At 33.7% G+C, this 26,920-nt stretch overlaps 2 protein-coding genes across 2 annotated transcripts in view; one reads left to right on the top strand and one right to left on the bottom strand.

The window, feature by feature from the left end:
* Positions 1–12,761, bottom strand: part of RpS12 (ribosomal protein S12) — a 74,119-nt gene extending 61,358 nt beyond the window's left edge. The window contains exon 1 of the mRNA XM_080156911.1: positions 12,757–12,761. The gene's annotated coding sequence lies outside the window, so the exon portion shown is untranslated. The remainder of the gene's footprint in view (positions 1–12,756) is intronic.
* LOC145315390 (uncharacterized) overlaps positions 429–26,920 on the top strand; it is a 36,184-nt gene continuing 9,692 nt past the window's right edge. The window contains exons 1-21 of the mRNA XM_080155374.1: positions 429–844; positions 1,400–1,642; positions 3,472–3,517; positions 4,149–4,245; positions 4,802–6,674; positions 6,741–6,982; positions 8,226–8,383; positions 8,813–8,921; positions 9,576–9,642; positions 10,338–10,426; positions 10,606–10,717; positions 11,167–11,307; positions 11,741–11,806; positions 12,110–12,162; positions 14,911–15,033; positions 15,371–15,498; positions 18,438–18,519; positions 22,772–22,886; positions 23,304–23,447; positions 25,067–25,156; positions 25,638–25,776. Of these exons, the coding sequence (XP_080011500.1) occupies positions 565–844; positions 1,400–1,642; positions 3,472–3,517; positions 4,149–4,245; positions 4,802–6,674; positions 6,741–6,982; positions 8,226–8,383; positions 8,813–8,921; positions 9,576–9,642; positions 10,338–10,426; positions 10,606–10,717; positions 11,167–11,307; positions 11,741–11,806; positions 12,110–12,162; positions 14,911–15,033; positions 15,371–15,498; positions 18,438–18,519; positions 22,772–22,886; positions 23,304–23,447; positions 25,067–25,156; positions 25,638–25,776 (4,397 nt within the window). The 5' untranslated portion in view covers positions 429–564. The remainder of the gene's footprint in view (positions 845–1,399; positions 1,643–3,471; positions 3,518–4,148; positions 4,246–4,801; positions 6,675–6,740; positions 6,983–8,225; positions 8,384–8,812; positions 8,922–9,575; positions 9,643–10,337; positions 10,427–10,605; positions 10,718–11,166; positions 11,308–11,740; positions 11,807–12,109; positions 12,163–14,910; positions 15,034–15,370; positions 15,499–18,437; positions 18,520–22,771; positions 22,887–23,303; positions 23,448–25,066; positions 25,157–25,637; positions 25,777–26,920) is intronic.

Here is a 26,920-nt window from a genome sequence, read left to right as displayed (position 1 = left end):
TAGAAATAAGTAACAAATAAAAGAGGTGCTTTTACACATAGTTTCTTATTGAGCACTAATTAATTATTACATTAAATCAGGTTAGTTTGGGTTATTTCGGGTACTAGTTAGCCCCGGAGGGTTGGGGCACCGCGGAGTTAGCGCATTGTTAAAAACATTTACTCCCCATCCCTTATTTTCATTTTTTTATTAATAAGGGGAAAGGGAGTTCAGAGCTCAACAGACACTTTGTGTAAAAGCACCAATAAAACACTTGGAGTTGGGGGGGAGGGTAGTGGCCCCACCATAGGTCGATTTGCTAAAACCTATACCAAAGAATTATTAGATAGTGTTATATTTCAGATCTGCCTTATATAGAGGGGAGGGAGAGACATACCATCTTGAAGAATGCCAACCAACTAGACATATACATTACAAGTCTTATCAAGTGCAAATCTAGTCACACAAATAATAAATATCAAAACAACAACAACGCATGTGAGCGTGCGCGTGTGTGTTTAATTTCATGTGCTTGTTAAAATATTTATTTTTCTAGGATAAATATAAAATGAACCTGTGAATAAAATGGTGATAATTAGCGGTGCCAGGGCCTTTATTGTGCCGTGCTTGGCTTTCCATTATTTGCTCCTCCCCCAAAGTCAAGTTAATGCTAATAAGCATGGAAGTGAGAGTGATATTAATGATATAAATTCATCTGCTTATGATGATGGTAATGATGATAGCAAGACTGTTGATTGTGAAAATGCCAAAGAATTAGTGTTCAAGCATGGGACAGTTACAAAGATTGGAACTTTTCTTGTATTTTCTTGCGATCAAGGTTTTAAGATGCATGGCAAAAGCGTTGGTAAGATTTTATTATTGATTTTTTCTTTTCTCGATAAATATGACTTACTTTGAAGTAGCAAAGCAACTCTATAAACATGTAATTCATACAAACTTCGTTTTTATATATATCTATACCTTTATCATTCAAAGAGCTCTTTATTTTTTAGAAGTGCATCTACTCTATAATTCTGTCGATTAGTCACCCATGTTTTGGATGTTGTCATCCTTGTTTTTTTATCCTCTAGTCCCAAGTTTTGTAAGTTGAAGTTATTTCTACTTTTTGTACATTTTTCCTCAAAAAATGTACTCTTATTACAGAGAGTTTATTACACTAGTCCTCAAAGTTTTATGATAAAGTTTTCTTTATTTGTTTGCTTAACAACTTTGGGACTTTTATTAAACTTTGATTGTTGTATTAAAAAGTTGAGTGTCCAAACGTTTCAACAATTGTAACTTATTCTATGTATATAATTGGGGATGTATATCAATTTATCGTCCATTGTCTTATCCCTTTAGATACCTGCGTATTCTCCCCTTGTTTGTCCTTTGTATCTCAACAAAGTTTAATATTCAGGTAACTGTGAAAAAGGAAGAGTCCGTTTGCCCATCTGTAGATTTATTAAGAAAAAAGAAGGCCACAACAAAAATGTACATCATAAAATTAAGAATTCCCATGTCAAACAGAACAGGATTAACCATCACAAGAAATTAAAATCTGATGAAAAGCCAAGGCAACAACATCCACATAAATCGAGAAAATATTTGGGAAAACATAGAAATGATAGGATGCAGGCGGATCAACCAAGGTCCCCGCCAGGTAAACAATTTTCTGGCGTGACTTCGAAACCGATTAGTATCCGCTGGATTAGAACCGGTTCTGAGCCATATTGTAGTATCGTATTATTGACAATTTATTGCCTATGCCCATCAGCTGTGTCCTAACCCTTGGGGGGTACCCAATACCCAAAGTAACAATTAATCTGACCTAAGGTAATAAACAAACAAACGAAAACTAACCATCTAGGCGTAGGTCTATCCGTGATGAACAAAGTACTTTGTTGGAAAACTATCTAAAGTTTAAGAAAGCATTCAGTAGCCATAAACTCCATGCAAGCGTCAGGGCCTACGCTTTTGTTTAACCCTTTTAAGTCAGCTTTTTTCAATCTTTTTCTAACCATTTAAAATCAGGGATAAGGAAAATGTAAATGGATTATGAATAATCTATATTCTAACTTTAAGCTACAAAAATTTATGATTTTTGTTGTGTAGTTACTCTATTCTTAGGGTATATTCGAAAGTCTGTTCTTCGAAAGTATGTTTGTATTAGACACTCACTAAATTACCTCCCAGTATACAGTGCCTTTGCAGTATCTCTACAGTTATAATCTGAACAGATTTTAGATATTTTTACAAATTCGAAGATTTTTTGGCAAAGATTTGGAAGATTTTCTGTCAATAAATTAAAATAATAAGCAATCCGGCGTTTCACTTATGATATGCCCACTCTAACGTTTGTCTCCTTCCTGCATTTGTCAACTCCAACGTTTGTTCCTCCTGCATTTGTCCACTCCGTCGTTTGTCCTAGGACCCTCCTACAGTATCTTCCAAGTTAACTGTAAATTGGGCAATTTTTAATTAATATATTAAGATGATTTATCTTTCCCTGCATCCCTGATTTAAAATACTACTAAGGAGCTGTACCCCCCCCCCCCCTCCCCCAACCCTCCGGCCCCCTAAACACCACTGCTAATCCTGCCAGCCCCACCCTAACCATAAAAGTCTAAGATAATTTATTAAATATTTTTGGATTGAAGGTAAATATTTTATCCTATTATGTGTTGAGAGTTATAGCATTAGTCATCATTCTTTAATCCATTTTAAAAGCTAACAAGCATGAGTATTTACAATGGTTGCGAATTTCTAAAATGTCCTCATAATAACCCCACCACATTACTTCTGGTTTTGTGTATTTGTGGTGCCCCTGTTGGGTTAGGCTTAGACAGTTTCGGGGTAGCCTTAATGGGATTGAAATCTTAACAGTAAACAATATGGGTTGATAACTCGGTGTTGATTATACCAGTTCTACATTATAAAAAACTAGGAAGGTACCAGATATTGGACTGTAAATTTTATTGCCCCACAAAGAATATATTTTTGGGGTTTATGATCAAATATTGATGGGTTATAAAGCTTACAGTATACAAGCTTTTCCATCAATAATTTGACTTACTTATAGGGTAATTTTGTTCATAATAATTTTTGGTTTCATCAATTTATTGTCTACTAAACTATCCAATTAACCCTTAAGATCTCTGAATATAACTCAAAAACTTTGGTAGTTAGAAAGTCTGGACAAAAGTTCCCTATTTATCCACGGAAAAGGGAATAATGTAATTTCGACAAACAATTCTGAGTGAAAATTTTCCCTCAACCCCATTCCATTTTTATCCCCTTCTTACCAACTTCCCCTTCAGTTACACAAAAAAACAAAATATTAAATTTTTAGCAATTTCAAATGGAATTAATTGGCTGAATAGCAGCCCCTGTATTTATCAAAAGAAAATAGTGCAACTTTTAATGAAATCCTGATATTTGATTTGTTCGATTTATTCTTAAATCCAAATTATTTTACTTTTCTATGTTTAGGTTTGAAAAAGAAGGATTTAGTTTTGTTGTCTGGTGACTATCCCGGGTAAGTAATTATTAATTTTGTAGCTGGATATTCATACAGTTGTGCTATCCTTGTTTTTTTTTCAAAATATAATTTGGAAATACCTTCTTCGATTAAAAATAGAAGTAAAAACATTTTTTTGAGGGGATGGGTTGTTGGTGGGTTCAAGGACTTATAAATGGGGGGTAACACCACCCTCCCTCACTAAAAATCATAGCCCTGTAGCAAATTTTTCACAAGTTTAATAACCCATGTTGAAATTTTTACCCTTTCCCTTAAAAAAAAACTTGAAAATGCACATGTTCAAAAAATCATTTGTTCTTTTGCATTGTACATTATGTGTTACTTATAGTTACTTATTTCAATTCAAAGGCGTCAGTTTTCACAATAAATCTATAGTATAGATGTATAACCAGACAACTACCTGGATCCCCCTGTTAAAGACTTTTTTCGTCTGTTAGCAAATTACTTTCTGCTCTTTGTAGCGACTTTGCTGTGTTGATATTCCGGACGATATTCGTTGATTTTCAAAGACCCAATTGAAAGTCGGCTCAGGGTCCTCGGGAAAGGGATATACCTTTATTTAACCCCTTCCCCTCTGTTATTATATTCTAATGTTTTCACGAAAGCTAATCTTGTTCTAACATTTCAGTGAAGAAGGTTACAACTTAGAATATGATAATTATTATGACAAAGATTATAAAGGAATTAAATTTTATTTATTTTTTATTTCTAGAATATTACGATTGGTAATGGATTTATTATTTCTTATTACAGATTTTGATGTTCTCTAATAAAGTAAAACAGACAGCAGTCTAAAATAACGATTCCCTCCTACCAACCCCTTTAACCCTAATTCCCTCTTCTCCTATTAGATGAACGAACTGACCATTAAATGAATTCCATATTAGCAAGCTAAATTGACGCCATTTTTTCTCCTGTCATAATATCCACGTTTATTCTACATCAATTCCATTGGCCCATCAATATAACTCTTAGGTGGAGAATTGCAGAGCTTTTTTTCTAATTAAGGTGTTCTATTGCATGATGTGTTTTATCATTATTAAACTTTGCATAATTTTAAGCCATATTGTGATTCACAACGATTTATTCTTTCTTATTTTATTATTGTTGACAATAATTTTGAGCTAAGCTTTTGTTTTCTTTTGTGTAAAAGATGTCATTGACTTCTTTTTCCTAAAAATTGATTTCTAAATTATAACTAATCCTTCAAAGTTTTTTTTTGAATACTTGGAAAATTCTAGAAAAAAATCACTTGAAATAAATAACTTTTAATTGTCAGAGGAATATTATGAACAAGGACAGGAAAACTATGAAAATTATAATGATTACTATGACAAAGAAGGCAGTGGAGCATATGATTATGACTATGACAAGCACAATCGAGAACAACATCCAGATTTCTACGATTATGACCGACACTATGGAGATTATGACAGAGGTCATGAAACTCCTGACAGACATAATCAAGCCCATGACAAGCAAGATAAAGAATATGACAGGAACATTGTTGATTATGACAGAGAGAACAATGAAGATTATGACAGAGGTAATGGTGATGATTATGATAGAAATGCTGAAGACTATGATAGGAATGGTGAGGATTATGATAGAAATAATGAGGATTATGAGAAAAGCAGTGAAGATTATGACAGATCAAATGTTGAGTATGAAAGGGAAAATAATGAGCATGAAAAGCAACCTGAAATTGTTCATTCACGTTCACAATCAGAAGAGCATACTAGTGAATCACTGAAAGAAAGTGTTCATGAGAAACATGATGAATCAGACAGAGATGAATATAACCATGATTATGATAAAGAAGATGAAGGAGAAAAAGATCATGAGGATGAAGATGCATATGATTATGAAAGTCAAAAAACACACACAGAAAATCATGTTGAATTAAATCAACATGAAGTTAGTGAACATATTGATACAGTAACAAGCAGTGTTAAACCTGAGCCAAACAATTATGATGATTATAATGAAGAAGAAACAGATGATTATGACTCAGATTCGTATGATTATGACAAACATCATGAAGATCAATCTTATGGTGAAAAAGATCATCAACATAGAGAATCTTTAGAAAATGAAACAAAGCCCAAAGAAGAACATGAATATGAAGATAATCTTAATCAAAATGAATACCATAAAAATAACATCCACACTGATGGTCATGAAAGAGAACAACCTGAAACTGAAGATGAACATTCAAATACTTATGGACAACATCATGATGAAGACCATCCCCTCAATGTTGATCATGAAAAAGAACCTTCTGAGCATGAAAGATATCCTGAAGAGGAAACAAATGCACATCATGAAGAGACAAATAGACACACTGATGATTATAAGACTGAAGATTATGAAGATGAAAAATATGATTATAAGAATTACAATGAGGAAGGTGACTATGAAGAGATCAACCAGCCATCAACATCTACTTCAACTACAACTTCCACAACTACTGAACATTACGACATTAAAGAAGAGGAGACAGGAAAAGAATATTATGGCAGTTATAATAACTATGAGGATTATGAGAACTATGAAGATTATGAGGATTATGAAGATTACGAAGATTATGAAAAATATGATGAGCCAAATAATGTTGTTGATACATACAATCCTCCTGTATTAGAAACTGAAAATAGTTACACTAATGTTGATAATCAAGTGCATTTTGAGGAAAATAATATTCCAATAGATATTGATAATGATATTGAAAAGCAGACAGAAAGAGTTGATCATGAGTCTAATTATGATACGGATGATTATCATGAAGTCACTGATGAAAAGGCTGATTATGACAACTATGACGTTGATTCATATGACCAATATTCATCAACATCAACAACAACAACAACTACAGAATACACAACCCCAACTTCAGTATCTGGAACAACACCTCAACATCATTTTGATGATGACACATCTGATGATGAAGACTTTCTGATTGAAGAAGGTTCTGGACATGTTGTGGAGGGTTCTGGAGGAGCAACCAACTATCCAGACATTATCAGTACAGAGTTGGAAAAACAGAAATACAGACAAGATTTTTATGACTACCATGGGTTTGATATTGAACAGCTGGACTCTTCCTGTCTACAGACATTTGTTCCGGCTCCTCAAATTCTTCATGCTGATACAGGTAAACACATTTATGAAATTTTTTTTCTCAGAATTTCTAATTAATAATCTTTCCATTAATGTAAAGGTTATGATGCTCAATACACAGTACACGGCCTTGCCTATAAGGTAGTGGCCGCTGTAAAGTACAGCTGTCATTCTGGATACAGACTGTACCAGCCTGCACACAATATTCTGTTCTGTATTGAAAAGGAATGGGTGGGCACACGACCAAAATGTATTGCTGATGGATCTGAAGGAGTTGATGAAGAAAGAGAGGATGAGTTAAACCAGGAGTATGATATTGATCAGGAAGAAGAGTTTTGTGAGGTAAGTTTTGTTACAATTTGTACTATTCTTAAAATTTATAAAGATATCATCATGTTGATGTGTGAAGTAGGGGACATTGGGCTGTCCCCAAAGTTTTATAATAACGTTTTCGGATCATGGAAAGAAAACAAAGTCATTCCTTAATTAGGACAGAAGTCACCTTCCTAGGAAGGACATAAGTAGCTTCCCTTATGTGAGAATTTGTTAGATGAAGGGCATAACTTGTCTCCCTTAACAAAGATTTTGGAAGATGGAGGACATAAGTAGCCTCCTTTCACCACACAAATAATTGTTAAACTGAATGTACTATGTAAACACTCTTGTTATGTGTGTTCTGATTAAGTTCTCATATCCTGTTAGATAGAAGTTCAAACAGTACATTTAACCCAGCATAAATTATCATAATTTATGCAGAGTTAAATGCATAATTGATAATCTGAATGTACTTTGTAAAAACTCTTGTTATGTGTGTTCTGATTTAGTCCTGATCTCCTGTTAGAAAAAGGTCAGAAAAACCTATGTTTTGTGAGTTTTTGCTATGTGAAGGACCAAAAAGCTATGTTTTGCAATATTTTGCTATGTGAAGGACAGAAATGCTATGTTTTGCAAGAATTTGCTATGTTTTGCAAGAATTTGCTGTGTGAAGGACAGAAATGCTATGTTTTGCAAGAATTTGCTATGTGAAGGACAGAAATTATATGTTTTGCAAGAATTTGCTATTTTTTGCAAAAATTTGCTATGTGAAGGACAGAAATGCTATGTTTTGCAAGAATTTGCTATGTTTTGCAAGAATTGGCGATGTGAAGAACAGAAATGCTATGTTTTGTGAGGTTTTGCTATGTGAAGGACAGAAAAGCTAAGTTTTGCAACATGAAGGACATAAGCAGCCTTCCTCATGTAAGAATTTGTCAGACAAAGGACATAAGTCACCTCCCTTAAGTTAGATTTTGTTAGATGAAGGACATAAGTAGCCTTCATTAGACCAATTTCCAGTGACTTCTGTCCTAATTAGGAATGACTTTGTTTTCTTTCCATGATCCACGTTTTCTTATTCGTTGAATTTTGATTGGTTGACTCATTGAGTGTCCAATCGTTTCAACCACTGTTTGTAAGCTATAGAATGGATAATTAAAAAATTTTCTATATTATCATTGGGTATGTATATCAATTTATCGGCCATTGTCTTATTCTTTTTGATCCCTGGTTTGTTACTAAAAGAAAAACAAATCCTTCTTGATTATAGAGTTCTGGTGACTGTGAGCACATTTGCAAGCTTGTGTCTGGCAACAATGTCTGCAGCTGTCATGAAGGGTTCAAGCTGTCTGGTGATGCTGTCAGCTGTCAAGACATAGATGAATGCGCCACTAATAATGGAGGATGTGATCATAATTGTATTAACAGGTTACTTTACATTTATTATATTATTTTTTTGTTATTTATGTGTCATAATCCATTCATATACAGAATAGATTTATTATTACTTGGATCTTATGTCAGATTTTCATGTTCTCTAATAAAGTGAACTCTGTATCGGGCTAAAATTCTTCCCCATTCCCCTCTATATCCTATACTCCCCTCTCCTCCTAGATGAACGAACTGACCAATAAATGAGATGGCAATTAGCAAGCAAACTATAAAGTTTTCTTAAAGTAATGATACCTTGCACCAGATTTTTTATGTACTCTGATGGCTAGAACAACAATATCCCCCATCAGCCCCCTTTGAATTAACGAACTGACTAATAAATGAGGTCTATTTTTTTTACGTATATCTTATATCCATTGGCATAAGTGATTTAAAATTTATCCTAATATTAAATTCCAAATCTAGGCCTGGAACATTTTTGTGTGAGTGTAAGAGTGGCTACACTCTCATAGATGGATTCCACTGCAAGGATGTTAATGAGTGTCTTCTCAATAACGGACATGGTCCCTGTCAGGTATGATGTACCTTATTGAAAATGACGTTATATTGGCCTACCATTGGTCAATTAAAATGCATGCCGGCCTGCCATTGCTAATTTAGTCTGTGTTTTGGCTTATCATTGGTCATTTGTATCGCATGACGTCATTTTTTTATGTGCACTATGAAGAACTTCACATTTTTTTGGTAATCCTAAAGTGGCTGGATGTATGTCTGTTGGCATCCCACCCCTAACCCACCCCCCTTGTTATATAAATTTCCTTTTATGAGGGATGGAACTTTGTATGATAAATAAATTGGAGGGGAGTTAAAAATCACAATTGTCAATTGTCCCCCTCCTTTATACTTTAATGAATTTATAAATTATGGCTAACAAATTTATTATTTTATATATGATCAGAGGCCTTTAAGGGCACTTATTATTAGGGGGTGGGGGGGGGGGGGGCGTGGTTAGTTTGATTCGAGCATTTACAACTTCACATTATAGTTTTAAAAACAAAAGTTCAATATTTTGTTTTTGGGAGGGGGGTGGAAGGTTCCTAGGGGCGATATAAATCTTCCCAGGACATACATATAAGAAGGTTTTATGTCCATCAAACAGACAGTCAGATATACAGACACATAGACATCCTGTTACTTTCTATATTAAGATATTTGAATTTTTCCCTAGGATACGTGTACCAACACCGAAGGGGGATACAAGTGCAGCTGTGAAAATCTACCTGGAACTAGATTAGGTATTTATATATTTAGACGGAAAGGAAAATAAAATTATATTGCATTGATTCTTGTTTGTTGGGGTCAAAGGCCATGACTATGATTTTTGTAGATAGAATGTTGATTCGATACAGAATTTTTGTGTATTAGTAAGGACCGGTTTTGATCCAGTGGAATTCAATTGAATTTGTTTGCATATATACTAAAAGATCATTAAAAAGAAAAGCTTTAAATTGTCAGGCATTTATCAATTTTTAAAAATAGGGGCTATTATATTTTGGTCTAACATTGAGCTTTTTGGTCGTTCCTCTTTTCAAGAAAGATTTCTGTAAAAAAAATGATCAATCCAATCTCTGGTAATATTAATGGGGCTAAGACACCCCTGATCCAGCTCCCTAAACCCCTTAAACCACCCTTGCAAAGAGTTTACACCTAAATGACAGCCATTGGGGATGTGAATTTTTATATGCAATTTTTGCGCGTCAATTTACCAGTCAACGGACGCTTTTTTTTACTTTTGAGCGTGTTGATTATGTAGAGGGATGGACACCTGAAGAGAGAATATCCATTACTTTGAAAATAAAATAATACCCTTCTTGTTTTCTGTATTACACCCCCTTCGAATTAGTTTAAAGGGTTGTATAAAATTTTTTTAATGCGCTTCGCACATCCCCTCTGGCAGCCCTCTGTGCACGCAACTAACTTTCTGTACTAGGCAAGGATGAACATATGTGTGACGGCGGAGATCTCTGCAGTAAAAATAATGGAGGATGCTCTCATCATTGTGTTGAAAGTTATAACCAGGTACATACACAAACTTTAATGTCGGCATGTCTTTCAAAAAAGATTTCAGTTCAAAAACATGCAATTTTAATGTGTTTTTCAACTATATGGCCTTACATTTTTACATCATGTTGTTTTAAAATTAAAATATAACTATTTGTAAGCATAATTTTTTATAAAGTATTTGTTATCAACTTTAGGTATTCTGTAATTGCCCCGCAGGCTATGTACTCGGAGCTGACTGGAAGACCTGTGAAGATGTGGACGAATGTGAAAGTGCCAAGTGTCCGCACACTTGTGTTAATACACCAGGTAAGGTTGGATTCATAGGCGTGCTGCTCTGGAGAGTAAACTTCCAAGGACGGAGGGGGGGGGGGGTAAAGGGGTGATTACCCCCAAAATTTTTCATTTTTATTTTTACCACCCCCCCCCCCTTGCACATAGAGATTGGTTTTGAAAATCCTTTAGCCAATCCTAGATTGGTAATCTTCGCGATTAGTTGAGTGTATACTCTATATTACCTTACAAGCTGACCCGCAATTCTCTTATGGGTGAATCATACACATCAATCCTGTTAATTATAGATTTAAATAGAACTGGTAATAATTTTATGATTTCTATTTTAATATTCGTGGAAAATTGTGTGCTATATATGATTTTTCAGTATAGATGAGAAACGGTTCTAATCTTGCGGATATTAATCGGTTTCGAAGCCATACTGGAAATATCATTCCAAATTTTAATATGTAATAATTTATAAGGATCCTACGAATGTCGGTGCTTGCCCGGGTATAGAGAGGAGGGGAGTGCCTGTGTTGATATTGATGAATGTGAGGAGACCTCTCCATGCCAGGGATACTGTACAAACACGGAGGGTTCTTACACATGTTCCTGTCATCCAGGTAAGTTTTTATGCTGCCAGGGTGACTGTACAAACACGGAGGGTTCTTACACATGCTCCTGTCATCCAGGTGAGTTTTTATGCTGCCAGGGTGACTGTACAAACACGGAGGGTTCTAACACATGTTCCTGTCATCCAGGTAAGTTTTTATGCTGCCAGGGTGACTGTACAAACACGGAGGGTTCTTACACATGCTCCTGTCATCCAGGTCATTTTTTAAAAAATTAATCCTTCTGATACTACTGTCTGGAAAACCAAATTATAAATATAAATGTTATCAAGAAAAAATGAAAAAATAGGCTAGGTTTCAACGTCTATTGTGGCAATAAAAAAGTGTTTAGCAAATGCAAACCAAACAGAGAAGTTTTACATTTTTTATGTAAGTCTAAATGAGCTTCTAATTATTTTATAGTTAATTTGTTTTAAAATTGTAGGTTATGAGTTGGACACTAATGGACATGATTGTGTGGATTATAATGAATGTCTTGTTGATAACGGAGGTAACACAATGTTTTTTTTTCATAAAAACAATTTTTGTTTAAGTAAAAATTGCAGGGAATTTTGCAGAGGTGATTTAATTTAAGGGGCCAGGAGATTTTTCTTAAAAAAACTACCATTGAAAGTGGAGAAGGAGGTCGACTCCCCCCCCCCCTTCCCCTCTACTCAAGGTCCCCTAGAGGCCACTATACGGGCGTAGCAGCTAGTATCTAATAAAATATTAAAGTTTGAAAGACACTTTAGAAATTTTTATGGCTTGTATGTAATTGTATATGATTTACAAATGAATACTTCTAATAAATTAGGATGTGATCAGCTGTGTATAAATACTGATGGAGGTAGTCAATGCCAGTGCCAGGTTAATTTTTTTTTATAAACAGTTATATTCAAATTTATCTTTTATATCAGGGATCTAAAGGGAATAGACAATGCCCTATGAATACATGTACACCCCATATGATGATACACAAAATTACCCCTTTTTGGGATAACAAATAATGGTTAAAACGTTTGGTCACTCAATCTAATGAACCAGCCCATAAAAGTTCAATAAAAGTCCTCAAAGTTGTTAATCAACAAATAAGAAAATGTTATTAGAAAACTTTGGTGACTAGTGTAATATACAGCCCAATGTCTCCTCCCTCCCTGCTCAAAAGATAGTTTTATCAATTCCAAAACAATTTTAGAATGGCATAACCAATTACCGTTTGAAGTATTTTTAAAACATAATTGGGCTACTTTTATTTTGTTTTGCCAAAAAGATTATAATTGAATAAATAGTAAATTTATTTTTATCTTTAATTTACTGCACGTTCTACGACTTAATTAAATTATCAAACCAAATTTGATAACAATGATTCAAAATCATTCCAAAAATTTCAATTACAATTGAATGAAATACCTATTAGGCATAAACGCCGCCTTTTTTATACCAGCCCGTTTGCGGCAGGGGCTTGTAGAAGAAGGGTGTAATAACTGTCATTGCTACTAGTCATTAACAGTCAAAATTAGGAAATAATTAATTTAATGAAGCGTTTTATGGTGCCTATAAAAAATAACGTCATACAATACAAATAGACAATGACAGGCCAATAAACAGACTAAATTACCAATGGCAGGCCAGAATACAATTTAATGAACCAATGGTAGGCCAGTATGACGTCATTTTTTTTATAAGCACTATAAAAAGCTTCAATTTAATTGCGATACAAGAAACATCTTGAGATATCAAGACGGCTTGTTGATTAAAAGTATTAGCTGTAGATCAATTTTTAATGTACTGTTTTTATCAGTTTCAACTAAAATAACGCGGCTACAGGGATTTGTATTTAATGGCAGCCTTTATACCATACGACCGCGGCTTCGAACCCTTTTATTTAAAATGCACCAACTTCTTTATTATGATAATGAGATGAAACTCTGTGTATAATTTTAGAATAAAGCCATAATACTTCTGAGTAACTAAATGATAAAGCCTGACAAATACTGACATTTACACAGGCCTTTTCACCGAGGGGACAGGGATATGGAACTTGGAGAATAGATATTTATCGAATCGTATTTTAGACAGTTTTCCGTGGATATTAAATTATAAGATTATAAGATTAAAACCAGTTTTGTTAGCCCCGATGGACCGAGTTTTAAGAATTTTATTTTATTATACGTAGAAAATTGTCTGTCATATGATGCTAAACATGATTTTTCAGTATGACTGAGAACTGGTTCTAATCGAGAGGATATTGATTTGTTTCGAAGCCATACTGGAAAATCAATTTTCTGCAAGTCAAAATAATTATTATGAAACTAATTTTGAAATTAACTAAAACTTAAATTTAAAATATATAGGAAGGATACTACCTGGATACTACAAGGTGTATAGACAAGGATGAGTGTATATACTAACTATATATCTGGTAGTGCGAATGGGGCGCTTGTCCAAAATCTGGGATATGGAGATCGCTCTTCTATGAGTACTACTTAAATCCTACTATACTGCAATACACATAAACATTCTCAAAGTCGGTTTGTCAGTGAAGAATGCTTTTCCTTTTATTCCCACAAGTATAATACGAATTTGGTTGAACCCGTGGCAGTCCAACAAATACCCACGCACGGTATTATATTGCTTTAAACTAAGAATAAATGGCTGGTTATGATGTTCGATCTATATAATATAAGTATATCAAGTATAAATTAAGGAAGATGGCTTAATAAAGTATATTTACATTACAAGTGAAGTATGAAAGTTACATGATAGGAGATAATAAACATAAGTAGTGTAGGACAGGAGATTGCCTTAAGTCCAAAGCATCTAATTGTGCATATTGTTAGACCTCTAACATAAGACCTAGGCACAATTCATGCTAAGTACTAAGGAACCTAAATTTAAACTACAATGTATGCTAAATTAACTAAGATCATTACCTTTAAGCCAGGAGAAGAACTTAATAGTTCAAGAGTTAATGAATAACTGACTGATTTTAAGAAGTGCAGGTTATAAAGACAACTTATTACCAGGATCTAATCCTTGTCTGTTTAATAAGGTGTTTGTATGTTAAACTTGTGATGTAAATGTAGCTATGGCTGTAGGTATACTTAGTTTTACATAATGGTTACATGATTACTTTAACAATAGATATAATGTTTTATATAAGCATATAACAATATTCAATCACATATAGATTACCATGGATAGGCTAGTATTACCCATATATAGTGTTATATTGGTAATAATAGGCCTGAAAATGCATAAAAATACATTAAAACTGCCTGAGGGCTGACCATTTTATCAATATCTTGTGCCCTGAGATATATGCGTTAATTACACTGAGCTGTCAATCAAAGCCAGGTGAATATATCTGTGTTATAAATTTATGATGAAATTTATAATAAAGTAAAGTAAGATTAATCTAGAAGCGAAGCTTTTCTTTAAAAGTATTTGTCTGTACGTTCAAATCATTTGAAATTTAGATCTTGCATCTACATATCTGTGTACACTATAAATATACATATATAGGAAGGATACCACCTGGATACTACAAGGTGTATAGACAAAGATGAGTGTATATACTAGCTAGATATCTGTGTACACTATATATATATATAGGAAGGATACCACCTGGATACTACAAGGTGTATAGACAAGGATGAATGTGTTGATCACCCTGGACTATGTGGCCATGGAGATTGTTTGAACACACTTGGCAGCTACACGTGCGCCTGTCATCAGGTATAATATTACTAAACCATAATAGCTTCTCTATAAGTAAGCCATATCACCACGTCTTTTTGTACGTCTAGCAAACCGAGCACTATATGATTCAAATCCATTTTTTTGACTAATCTAAATCAAAGTTTACTGATCTTTATTTTGCATTACTCTTTTTATAAGGACTGACATAGACATCAATTAATGTTCACTTCGTTCATCTGTATGAGCGGAAGGGATAAGATAATGGGGATGTATGGAGGAAGAAACGTCATTTTAGCCAGCTACAAGTTTCACTCAATTAAGGTATGAAATAATCTGGTGTAAGATCCAGGTAATAATAGGTCCATTATTGCAGGGCTTTGTGGAGGAGTTTGGTGAATGTGTTGATATAAACGAGTGTGCAGAGGATAATCCTTGCGGTGAGGCAGGGGAGTGTGTCAATCAAATTGGATCTTATGAGTGCATGTGTCAGCCAGGTTTTAGGTAAGGTTTTAACCCCGTCGCCGAGGAGGTGATAGGTTCTAAGTTTGACTTAACACTGCATTATAACTCTTGTATTTTGTATTTTGTGCTACTTTGTCAGGTGCACGATATTTATAGTTAGAGTATGTTGAAATGCCTTAGCCAAAAACAGGCGCAACTTATTGAGTCAACAATGATTTAATGCGTAATAAGAGTAGTGAAGTTTTTAGACAAAATAGTCATCCAACATATTTAATCATCTAAAGCTAACATATTATTTGAATGAAAAGAATTCGTTTCAAAATGTGTTAAGTTTCTAACCTAATAATTAGTCTACACTATGTTCCTATTTGTTCAATTGAGGGAATAATCATTTAAAATTTAATTTCAAAAGTGTAAGATCTGATAGAAATCAAACTTTTTGCATTTGCTATTCTGAACTGTTAACTTTTAAGAGTACTTTGCGTTAAATGCACGCCTGTTTTTTGAATAAATTTACGTTGTTGCATACATATGTAATTTAGCCATTTTCTGAGTAAAGATAATTCTATAGGATCCTTTTAAAAATGATTTAAATGCATTTAAACGGTGGCTATTAAGACCAAAATTGAATCGCTAGAAGTCCATTTTTACACCAAAATGTGTGATAAAAATCACTTGCTGTATTACATTTTATAATCCTATTATGTAAAGTAGTAAGATTTTTTTGTCTAATAACAACTGAACAGATTGAGTTCTCTAAACAGGGAAGCTTCGGATGATTTTAGGCTATTTTCATATTTAGATTTAAGTCTTTTACTTTCCTTCGCTTTCCCTTCAAAAACACAGCCCCTGGAGGCAATGCGCGCAACCGCTTATTTTATATAAAGTTTGATTTGATGTAGAGTAGCTTCGCTTCGAGACCTTTTTTATATAATTTATGTAAATTTGATTTATAAATTTGTAAAGAATTGGCACGTCACCTTATTACCATAAAATCCTTTTAGCTTTCCATTTCCAGAGATAACCATAATTTTTGTCTTGTAGTGATTTGTCAACCAAGATATTTTTACAGACTTTAAAACAAGGGCTCGTCGTTTTGTTTTTGTCGGTCTACAGCCGCTTTTATCGTGGTAATTTTCGAATTATCTCAGACAATAAACAAATAGCCACCAACGAGCTTGAATTCGTTTGTTATGTCTTGTATCAAAACTTGATCGAAATCGTGTACGAAATCTATGTCATAAATGATTTATAATATTGTCGTTAGAATTTTAAAAATTTATCATATTTTTATTCTTCTTTTTGTTAACAAAACAAACCCTCTTCAACCCTATTTTTAAAACTAATTGAAATAAAAGCAGAAGGTAGTTTTTTTTTCGTTTTTTTTCTATGTCTAGCCCCTACTTTACCATAAAACTAAGGGACTACCAATTCACCCCATATAACCTAACCTGACAACCTGAATAAATTAAAAAGCAAGCAAACGAAAAACTCCCCCCCCCCCCTTCCCCTTTCTTCTATATATTTCAAATATACGAAGAGACGGTTCTATGCTCAGGGCAATTTGAGGGAAAGCACCGATTTTTTTTGTTTATTTACGATGCAATTATAAATTGAAGAGCATGTAGTAAAGTTTCGCTTGCAATAATCTAAAATTAATCAAAATAGAAAATATCTTTAAATTTTTGGTTCTAATGCATCTATAGAAGTTAATTTAAAACATTCCTTTTTAGGGGCTCTGTATTCAAAGGAGCTAAGAGAGGATAGAAAAATAGTTTGAAACCCTCCCAAGACTAAAATCTGAAAATAAAATAGCCTAAAATTATCATGGGACCTATGTGAAGCTCGCCTGAAATAGGGAACCCAATCGGTCCAGTAGTAATTAAGATCTTAAGTTTCGGACCCGAATCCTTTACTTCTTTTTATGAACATGTCTTTATAATATCAGTTAATTATGAAAAACGGGCAGCTTGTATTGCTAATAAGAATGGTAAACTTCATTAATTCCAAGCTTTAGGTTCCCTAAATGTATATAGGATATACTTGGATGTATTGACAGGGAAAAAATTGTCGTAAATTTAGCTTGCTAAAATGGACGAGATTTATTAGTCAGTGCGTTAATTCAGAGGAGAAGAGGGGATGGGTTAAAAAGAGTGTAAAGGGAATCGTTATTTTAGCCAACTGTGAGTATTACTTAATCAGAGTGCATGAAAATCTGGTGCAACATCCAAGTAATAATATATCGATTGTTCCCTAGGAAAAAGGAAGGATTATTGCCGGTGTATATACCCCCCCCCCCCCCTGTTTGCCTAGCAGGGGGGGGGGGCATGACCAAAACTTTTTTCATGCCATTCCTTTTTGGCATGTTGTTCAATGTTCATATGTTAACACACATGCACTGCACACACACACACACATATACTCACACACACACACACACACGCACACTATTATATTTTGACAGAATATAATTACTCTATTAAATTTATCTTTCGTTTAAATTTACAATAAATAGTTGTTTAGAAATCATTGGAAAGAAAGAATAGATATTTGTACAACTAAACTGTTGTTTAAATCATAATTATTGGTGGAAAAGATAGACTGTAAAACCCAATCAATATTTCTATAGTCTGTTATAAAAAATTTGCTAATTTATCCATTTATCTGATAACCAGTTAAAAATGACATTTGCTTTTAACAAAATAACAGTAAAAACACAATAATATGTCAAAGAAAACAATATCAATTTTTAATTATAAAACATTTAGACTTTAGGATTCTTGAAGGCAAAATAGTTTTTTGGTGTTTGTACTCAAACATATTTCTTTATCACATAATCTAACATATAGTACATCTTTTTCGTTTTTTTTTCAATATTTGTAAGGAAACCGCCCTATCTCTACCCATGCTAAAAAATAATAGACCAAGAATTCAGCATAACCCTAACACAACTCAACTTCATTATATTTCCTGTTAAGGTTTGCCTCTGGTAGCTGCCAAGATTTAGACGAATGTTTGTATGGAAATCCTTGTGTCAATGGAAATTGTACAAATTTAAAGGTAAAATAAATTAACAGTCTTGATCTTAAGATATGGGTAATGGTATATACGCGAATACAAAAATCATTCAAATAACATACATCTGTATTGTTAACTTCTTCATCTAAGTAAGTTTATCTGTTTACTAGCGCCTCTAGTATGTATTAATGGGGCGGGATAATTTTTTTCTAGGGCAGATATCCCCTGTGAGGGTTGAGGTAAAATAGCTATAAACCTCCTCAGGACCTGTGAAAAGCTATACTATTAAATAGAACCATATTGGTTCAGCATTTATCAATATCCTTCATGCAGTACAGAGACACAAATATCCTGTTTATATTTTATACTAGAGTTGGCTCGATATAATTATCTCCCTATTGGCTAGTTTTCTATATGCATATCTATTTCTCAATAAATCTATTTTCCTCACCCGGCATTACTATCTAAAAGAAAGTGAATATTTAATAATTTAAATGATTTTTAAAAGATTTTTTTAAATTATATTTTTTTCTTTACATTACCATCACCAAAGGGTTAATGATGATGATTACAATTTTAGTTTAATATTTGAACACACAAAATGTCGCCACAATCGAATTCTTTTAAAACATAGTTTTCTTAAATTTATCATATTATAAATTTAAATTTTCTTTTTTATGATTAGAAATTAAATACATCAATATAAGGTAAGTAGCAACATGAAATGAAAAAAATGAATTTATTTTTAATAAAGTAAAATAATGGGTCTTATCGTTCTGGGCAATGAGAGTTTATTATGGATTATTGGAGCACTATGAGTTTTAATCATATATTCCTTGGAAAACTTGAGCTCGTTTATAGACATTTATTTCCTATATAGATCTGACATGGATCTTGAAGCAATAAAGCAGGCCGTTTTGTACATGTTAAAAATTGGAAGATTTCATTAAATAAAAGTAATCGCAAATATACTTAGTAAATAAGAAATATTCAAAATATTTAATTAACCTAATATATAATTACAATTATCCGTCTGCCTGTCCGTATGAAATTTTATGAAGAAAACGTAAAGATTTTTGGTGAACTATGACTATTCAGCAATACAATTTTTGATGTACAATTAAATGAAGTTTAATCTTACCTAATTTACACAAGACATTATTTCACAGAAGAAGAAAAAAAGTCAAACCTTAGAGAAAATGAAAAAGTCTTTAAAAGTCGGTACTGTGCTGAGCTTTTTTCGTATGTGCAAAAGACTCAAGCTTTAAAAACACATGAAATATATTCGATGAAGAGAAAAAAAATGTTGTGATGCGACCAAAATCCAAAACTTATGGACTGGCATTTATAGCTTTCCAAAAAAGGTCAAGTTGACTTTGCACACTCTACAAATGAACTAAGAGAATAGTTTTGGTATCATACCAGTACAGGGATAAGACAATGGCCGATAAATTAATTACATCCCCAATGATAATACACAAAATTACCCCTTCTTTAGATTACAATTAGTGGATAAAACATATGTACACATAATTAAATGAACCAAACAATAAAAATTCAAAGAAAGTCCCCAAGCCAACGAATAAGGAAACGTTATTAAAAGGCTTTGGGGACTAGTATAATAAACAGCCCAATGTACGCTTCCTCCCTGACAGGGATAGCACAATGGATTATAATGTTTTTTATGATTGGAAAATTAGCTTTGGTAATTGGCAAATATTGATGTTAAGAAAGGGGTGAAAAATAATTGTAACCTCTATCGTCCTTTCCTTCCCTTGGAGTCACAAAGGTAAATCTATTTAAATAACAAAAGAGTTATTTTTGAAAGGGGAAACTGAAAGAATTGATATAGAAGCTAAACTTATGTAAATTATAGTTTATACCGTTCATTGCATTATTTCAACATTTGATTCATTATAAAAAGTTATGTCAAGAGATAAAATAGGATTTTGAGAATTATTAACCTAATATTTTTTAATTTCTTGACTCATATTTATTATTGAAATATCAAGATTGTCATGAATACTGACGGACAGACTAAACGGAATTTAAAACTTATCTTAATTAGCAGCCAATTAAATCACTTTTAATTTAATTTCATTCATATCGTTATGGCATTTGGAAGTAATCTTAAGAAAATTTTCAACCATCTTTGATAGCATCTGATAAACAGTTACTCTACGCCTTTTTTACAGGACTGGCGAACATTAGTAATTACAGATGAGCTAAACTGCTAAAAATGAAGATAAACTTAATTAAGAAAGAAATAAAATTATGGAGAGAGAGATAGAGAGAGAGAGAAAGAGAGAGATAGATAGAGAGAGAGAGAGAGAGAAAAAAGAAATAGATGGCAAAGTTGCAACCCTACCATATTAAGCAATCATTTCTTGTTTGGAGCGCAGCTTCTATATATTACAATTATTTCTGTACGTCTATTACACTGAAATACCTATGCCAAACGTCTAAGTCACCCAACCAAGGCACACATTCAGGGATCTAAAGGGATAAGACAATGACCGATAATTGATGTACATCCTTGCACAGATATTTTGGTGTCCAATAAGGTCGGAAAAAAACTTTGCTTTGAACTCAAAATATATTTTCTAAAACTGAAGTGATCTATACTGTTTATAAGCTTATTATTATTCATGATTCATCGTTGAAATTATTTTTGCTTTTTATTGCTGCGCTTCTTGTGGACATAACTATCCCAATTTAATATATCTATGACTAATTTAATTTGAGTCTAAATAATTGGACAGTGGTCTCTCTCCCATAATAAGTCTACATTATTTCTCTAACCTTTTTATGGCGCTAATAAAAAGCCTTATTTTGGTCATGTTCGATTACTGGAGAAAAAGGATTTGAAATATATTTATAGACAGCGAGGGTGGTGGATTTATTTATACCATTTTGGAGTTACTTTGACTCATCTACAAGTTTAAATAATTTCTATTAATATTCTATTCACAAAACAAGATTTAGTGCTTTCCCTTAAAGTGCATTGCGAGCACAAAAATCTCCCCATCCTTATATTTTGAATAAAATAAATTGAAAATAAAGGGAATGGGGAAGTAATTTTTTTGTCCATGACTAACCCCTGCTGCGCCTATACCCACGGTGCTCTAAACCTGCGAGGCTACCCTGTACCCACAATAACCTAACCTAACATTACCTTCAAGTGAAACATGACTAAATTAAGCATTAAAACTATCCGTTTGTGACAGACGGAATTTTCGTAATTGTACAAATTCATATCCTTTATCAGCAGGGATCTAAAGGGATAAGACACGGTCCGATATAATGATGTACATCCCCAATTATAATATATGAAATTACCCCTTCTCTACATTTCAATTACTTGTTGAAATGTTTGGACACTCAAGTTAATGAAACAACCAATCAAAATTCAATTAAAGTCTCCAAAGTTGTTAAGCCAACAAATAAGAAAATGTTATAATATAACTTTGGGGACTAGTGTAATAAACAACCCAATGTCCCATATTTCCCTGTTTTAAAAGTATGAAATAGATTCTACTGTTTTCAATGAAGGGAAGCATTTTAATATCATATTTCAAAAATAAGATTTCAAATGTAAATTCTTCTTCTTATTTTTAAATCCAATTTACTAAAGTAATAGGATGTCTGTTTGTGATTATACTTTTACAAGCGTCCCTAACAAGCGCAGCATTAGAAATATCCAATAAGAGTGTAGATGAAAAATGTAATAAATGCACATGTACGACAATTCATGTGTCCCAATGATCTATTTATCAGGTTCTGTCCGTACGTTCGTCCGTAACGGACAGCTATTATCGTTGATTTGGGAATGTTAGATTTGTCATAAAAATTTTATGAAATACAGATTCCTAGGAGAAAAGGGTGTAACATTATAAGCAAAGCATCCCTATAATCAAGTCCTTAAAATGAAAGTATGTCCTTAAACAGTATCCTGTATTTGAGCAATTTTGCAACAAGCAATATTTTGACTAATAAATTATTATTTTGTTCTGACACTCTACAAGTGTTGATGTTTGTTTGTCTTATCGTATAAAATTCGAGCCTTGCGTTTATGAATTTTGTCATCCTTTTTCTAATTTATGTAAATGTTGTCATTCTTGAAGCAGCACATAGTGAATAATAAAAAATGATGTCATGCTATACTAATGACCAATGATAGGCCAGTATACTTTGTAATTGACCAATGGTAAAATGTGTACTGGCATATCATAGTCATTTGTATTGTATGACGTCATTTCTTTATCAGGTACTATAAGCTGCTTCAATTGTTCAGGGTGGATACCATTGTGCCTGTTTTGCTGGCTACTATGAGCTGGAGGGAGTTTGTCTGGATGTAGACGAGTGCCAGGGGTCACCCTGCGGTATTGGGACTTGTGTCAACACTCAAGGTATGCTTATCACATATTCAATAAATGTAATGTTTTGCCCCTTCCTAACCCAATCTTGCTAAAAAAAAGTGGTTATGTTTATAAAACTAGTAAGACGTGCTTAGGGATTTAATATGTCTAATAAGACAGGGATCTTAAAGGATAAGACAATGGTTGCAAAAATGATGTACATCTCCAATGATGATGCACGAATATACCCCTTATGTAGATTACAATTAGTGGTTAAAACGTTTGAAAACACAACTTAATGAACCAAGAACCAACAAATCCAAATTTAATAAAGTCTCCCAAGGTTGATTAGTCAACGAATAAGAAAAGGTTATTTCAAAACTTTGGGGACTAGTATAATAAACAGCCCAATGTCCCCACCGTTTACTGCTAATTACACCCACGATAAGTTATATTTCACATATTTAGGAAGTTATTCATGTTCATGTCCCTCTGGGTACCAGTACCGTGATGGCAGCTGTCATGATGTTGATGAGTGTTTAGAACAGCCATGTGGTCAACATGGTGACTGTTCTAATTTACCTGGATCCCACCAATGCTTCTGTCATCCAGGTATAGAAAAGATGAGTGTTTAGAATAGCTATGTGGTTATCATGGTGACTGTTCTAATCTACCTGGATCCCACCAGTGCTTCTGTCATCCAGGTATAGTATAGATGAGAGTTTAGAACAGCCCTGTGGTCAGCATGGTGACTGTTCTAATCTACCTGGATTCCACCAGTGCTTCTGTCATCCAGGTATAGTATAGTATTACAGCTATGTGGTCAGCATAGTGACTGTTCTAATTTACCTGGATCACACCAGTGCTTCTGCCATCCAGGTATATTATAGAAGTATAGATGAGTGTTTAGAACAGCCCTGTGGTCAGCATGGTGACTGTTCTAATCTACCTGGATCCCACCAGTGCTTCTGTCATCTAGGTATAGTATAGTATTACAGCTATGTGGTCAGCATAGTGGCTGTTCTAATCTACCTGGATCACACCAGTGCTTCTGCCAACCAGGTATAGCAAAGATGAGTGTTTAGAACAGCCCTGTGGTCAGCATGGTGACTGTTCTAATCTACCTGGATCCCACCAGTGCTTCTGTCATCTACGTATAGTATAGTATTACAGCTATGTGGTCAGCAGAGTGGCTGTTCTAATCTACCTGGATCACACCAGTGCTTCTGTCATCCAGGTATAGTATAGATTAGTGTTTAGAACAGCCATGTGGTCAGCATGGTGACTGTTCTAATCTATCTGGATCCCACCAGTGCTTCTGTCATCCAGGTATAGTATAGTAATACTGCCAGGTGGTCAGCATGGTGACTGTTCTAATCTACCTGGATCCAACAAGTGCTTCTTTCATACAGGAATAGTATAGATGAGTGTTTAGAACAGCCCCGTGGTCAACATGGTACCTGTTCTAATTTATCTGGATCTCACCAGTGCTTCTGTCATCCAGGTATAGTATAGATGAGAGTTTAGAACAGCCATGTGGTCAGCATGGTGACGCTTCTAATCTACCTGGATCCAACCATCGCTTCTGTCATCCAGGTATAGAATATATGAGTGTTTAGAAAAGCCCTGTGGTCAACATGGTGACTGTTCTAATTTACCTGGATCTCACCAGTGCTTCACTCATCCAGGTATAGTCTAGATATTAAAGTAAAAGAATATAGGGGCAGTGGTTAAATAACTGTATTTTCACAGGGTGGGGACTATGAGCCGACTTTCAATTGGGTTTTTGAATATCAGCCAATAGCGTCGGAAATATTAACACAGCCAAGTCAGTACAAAAGAAGAAAAAGCAATTTGCTAGAAAACGAAAAAGGTCACCACCACTGGATCAAGGTAATTGTCTGGGTCATACATCTGTACTGATTGTTAATTTCTTTCAGTAAATTCTCCGCAAAATTAATTCATAATTTTGACAATTGTGACAGTTATAAAAATTAATTCATCTACAACTGATTTTGATGATCTACTAGTTATCAGCAGGTACAGGGGAGAAGGATTCTGACAAACAATTCAAAAACTTTCCAACAACCCACTTCATCCTCCCTCCTTCCCTTATCCACTTTCCTTTAGATACAATAAAAAAAAGTTTTTTTTCGGCAATTTCAAATGGAATAACTTTGCTGAATCACAGCCCCTGGTTATAAGTCAATCTATTAATGATTATATTGAAGGTTTCGAGATTGATGCCAGTGGTGTATGTGTTGATACAGATGAATGTAAAGATAATCCTTGTCACGAGGGAACTTGTAGAAATCTTATTGGTAAGTATTATCATTCTGGGAGGGAGGGGACATTGGTCCCCGAATTTTAATAGTAACGGTTTCCTATTTGTTGCATGTTGATTCCTATATCAATTAGGTATGATTTAGGAAGCGTAGCTACTCTATAATCATTACCAGAAAGTCCGTACGTCCATTTAAAACATTCTGTTAATTTACTTTTTTGGCAAAAAAAATTTTGTATGGTATAATAATCATATTCATCTGATTTTTGGAATACGGATTCGTATTGCAACATGGTACAATGTTAAAGGCGAAGTATCTCTATTTATCAAGTGCTAAAAATGTAAGTATGTTCTTAAACAGTATCCTGTGTTTAAGTAGTACAAATTTACTTCCAATTTTGTTTAGACTTATATATTTTATTCTGCTCATTCAGTTCTGACACTATACTGGTGTTAATGTTCGTATGTCTAACCGTTTCAGAGCATCGCTTTAATGGATGTTGTTATTCTTGTTTCAGGTTCGTTTGAGTGCATGTGCGGCGAAGGATTTATGCTGGATGAATTTACCAAGACATGTATTGATATTAACGAGTGTCTGGTTGATAATGGTGGATGTCATCATACTTGTATCAATACTATTGGCTCAAGAACTTGCAAGTAAGACAACTATTTTTTAGTAAAATTATTGTCCTATCTCATCTAAAAATTAAGGAATATCATTTTGCTTTAAAAAGTCAAAGATCTAAAGGGATATGATAATGGCCGATAAATTGATGTATACTTTATATCCCCAATGATGCAACACATTATTCCTTCTTTACAGTACAATAAGTGGTTGAAACGTGTGGATACTAAACCTAATGAACCAACCAATCAAAATTAATTAAAAGTCTCCAAAGTAGTGTTAATGATTTTAACCATGGTAAATTAAAATCAGAAAGGCAATGGAAATTGGACTGTACATTAAAACGGTCCCATACGTTTTATAAGCACGTCATCTCATTCGTTGGTTTAAACCCCTTTTGGAAATCTATTAAATCTTGATTGGGTTTCAGAAATTATATTCTAAATCCATTAATATATTGGCAATTAATTGCGGTTGTGAAAATTTATTTGAATGAGATGCGAAAAATAAGTTTTTTTTCTGGATAATTAAAGGAACACCACCAATTACATGAACATAAAAAGGTTTACCCTTGTGTTCAGTGCCCCATATATCACTCCAAATCCGGCAAACTACGAAAATTTTTACACAAAGTACTATTTGAAAGTAGTTGTTCTTTAGCTGTTGGGTATTGCCTTCCTCTTTTGAGGCATAAACACTAGGCTAGGTGCTAAGCCACTATCTTTAGCCAAGTCTATAATCCTTAAAAAAAAAGTAACTCTTCCATGCATTATCTCAAGTGCCACTAGAAGCCTAGAAGTCGATACATAAAGTAGGGAGCTTTGATTTGTTTAAAGCTAAAGATCTTAAAAATTATTGGCACGATTAGGTTGTACTTTTCAGGGAAGCATTATAAATATCTGCATGGTTTTGGGTTATTTTCATGAACCCCCTCCCCCCCTAAAAAAAGGGGCTAAGTGGGCGAACTAATGATTTATATTGTCCCTGAATCAGAATTACCCCCACATCCATATATATGATGATTTTATTAGTTGAACACCAACGGTTTGGAAGATCTGCAAGTTGTAAAAATTATCTTTACAGAATGAATGGATGAAAAAAATTTGTGATCGAAAATCTGACAAAAACATTAAATGTTATGTGTACTTATATATATTTACACAAAAATTACTCAGA

The sequence above is a fragment of the Acartia tonsa genome, chromosome 4 (assembly GCF_053477335.1).
Source record: "Acartia tonsa isolate MP-2025a chromosome 4, ASM5347733v1, whole genome shotgun sequence".
Classification (NCBI taxonomy): domain Eukaryota; kingdom Metazoa; phylum Arthropoda; class Copepoda; order Calanoida; family Acartiidae; genus Acartia; species Acartia tonsa.
The sequence above is the reverse complement of the archived record's forward strand: the minus strand, read 5'-3'. Positions and strand labels throughout refer to the sequence as shown.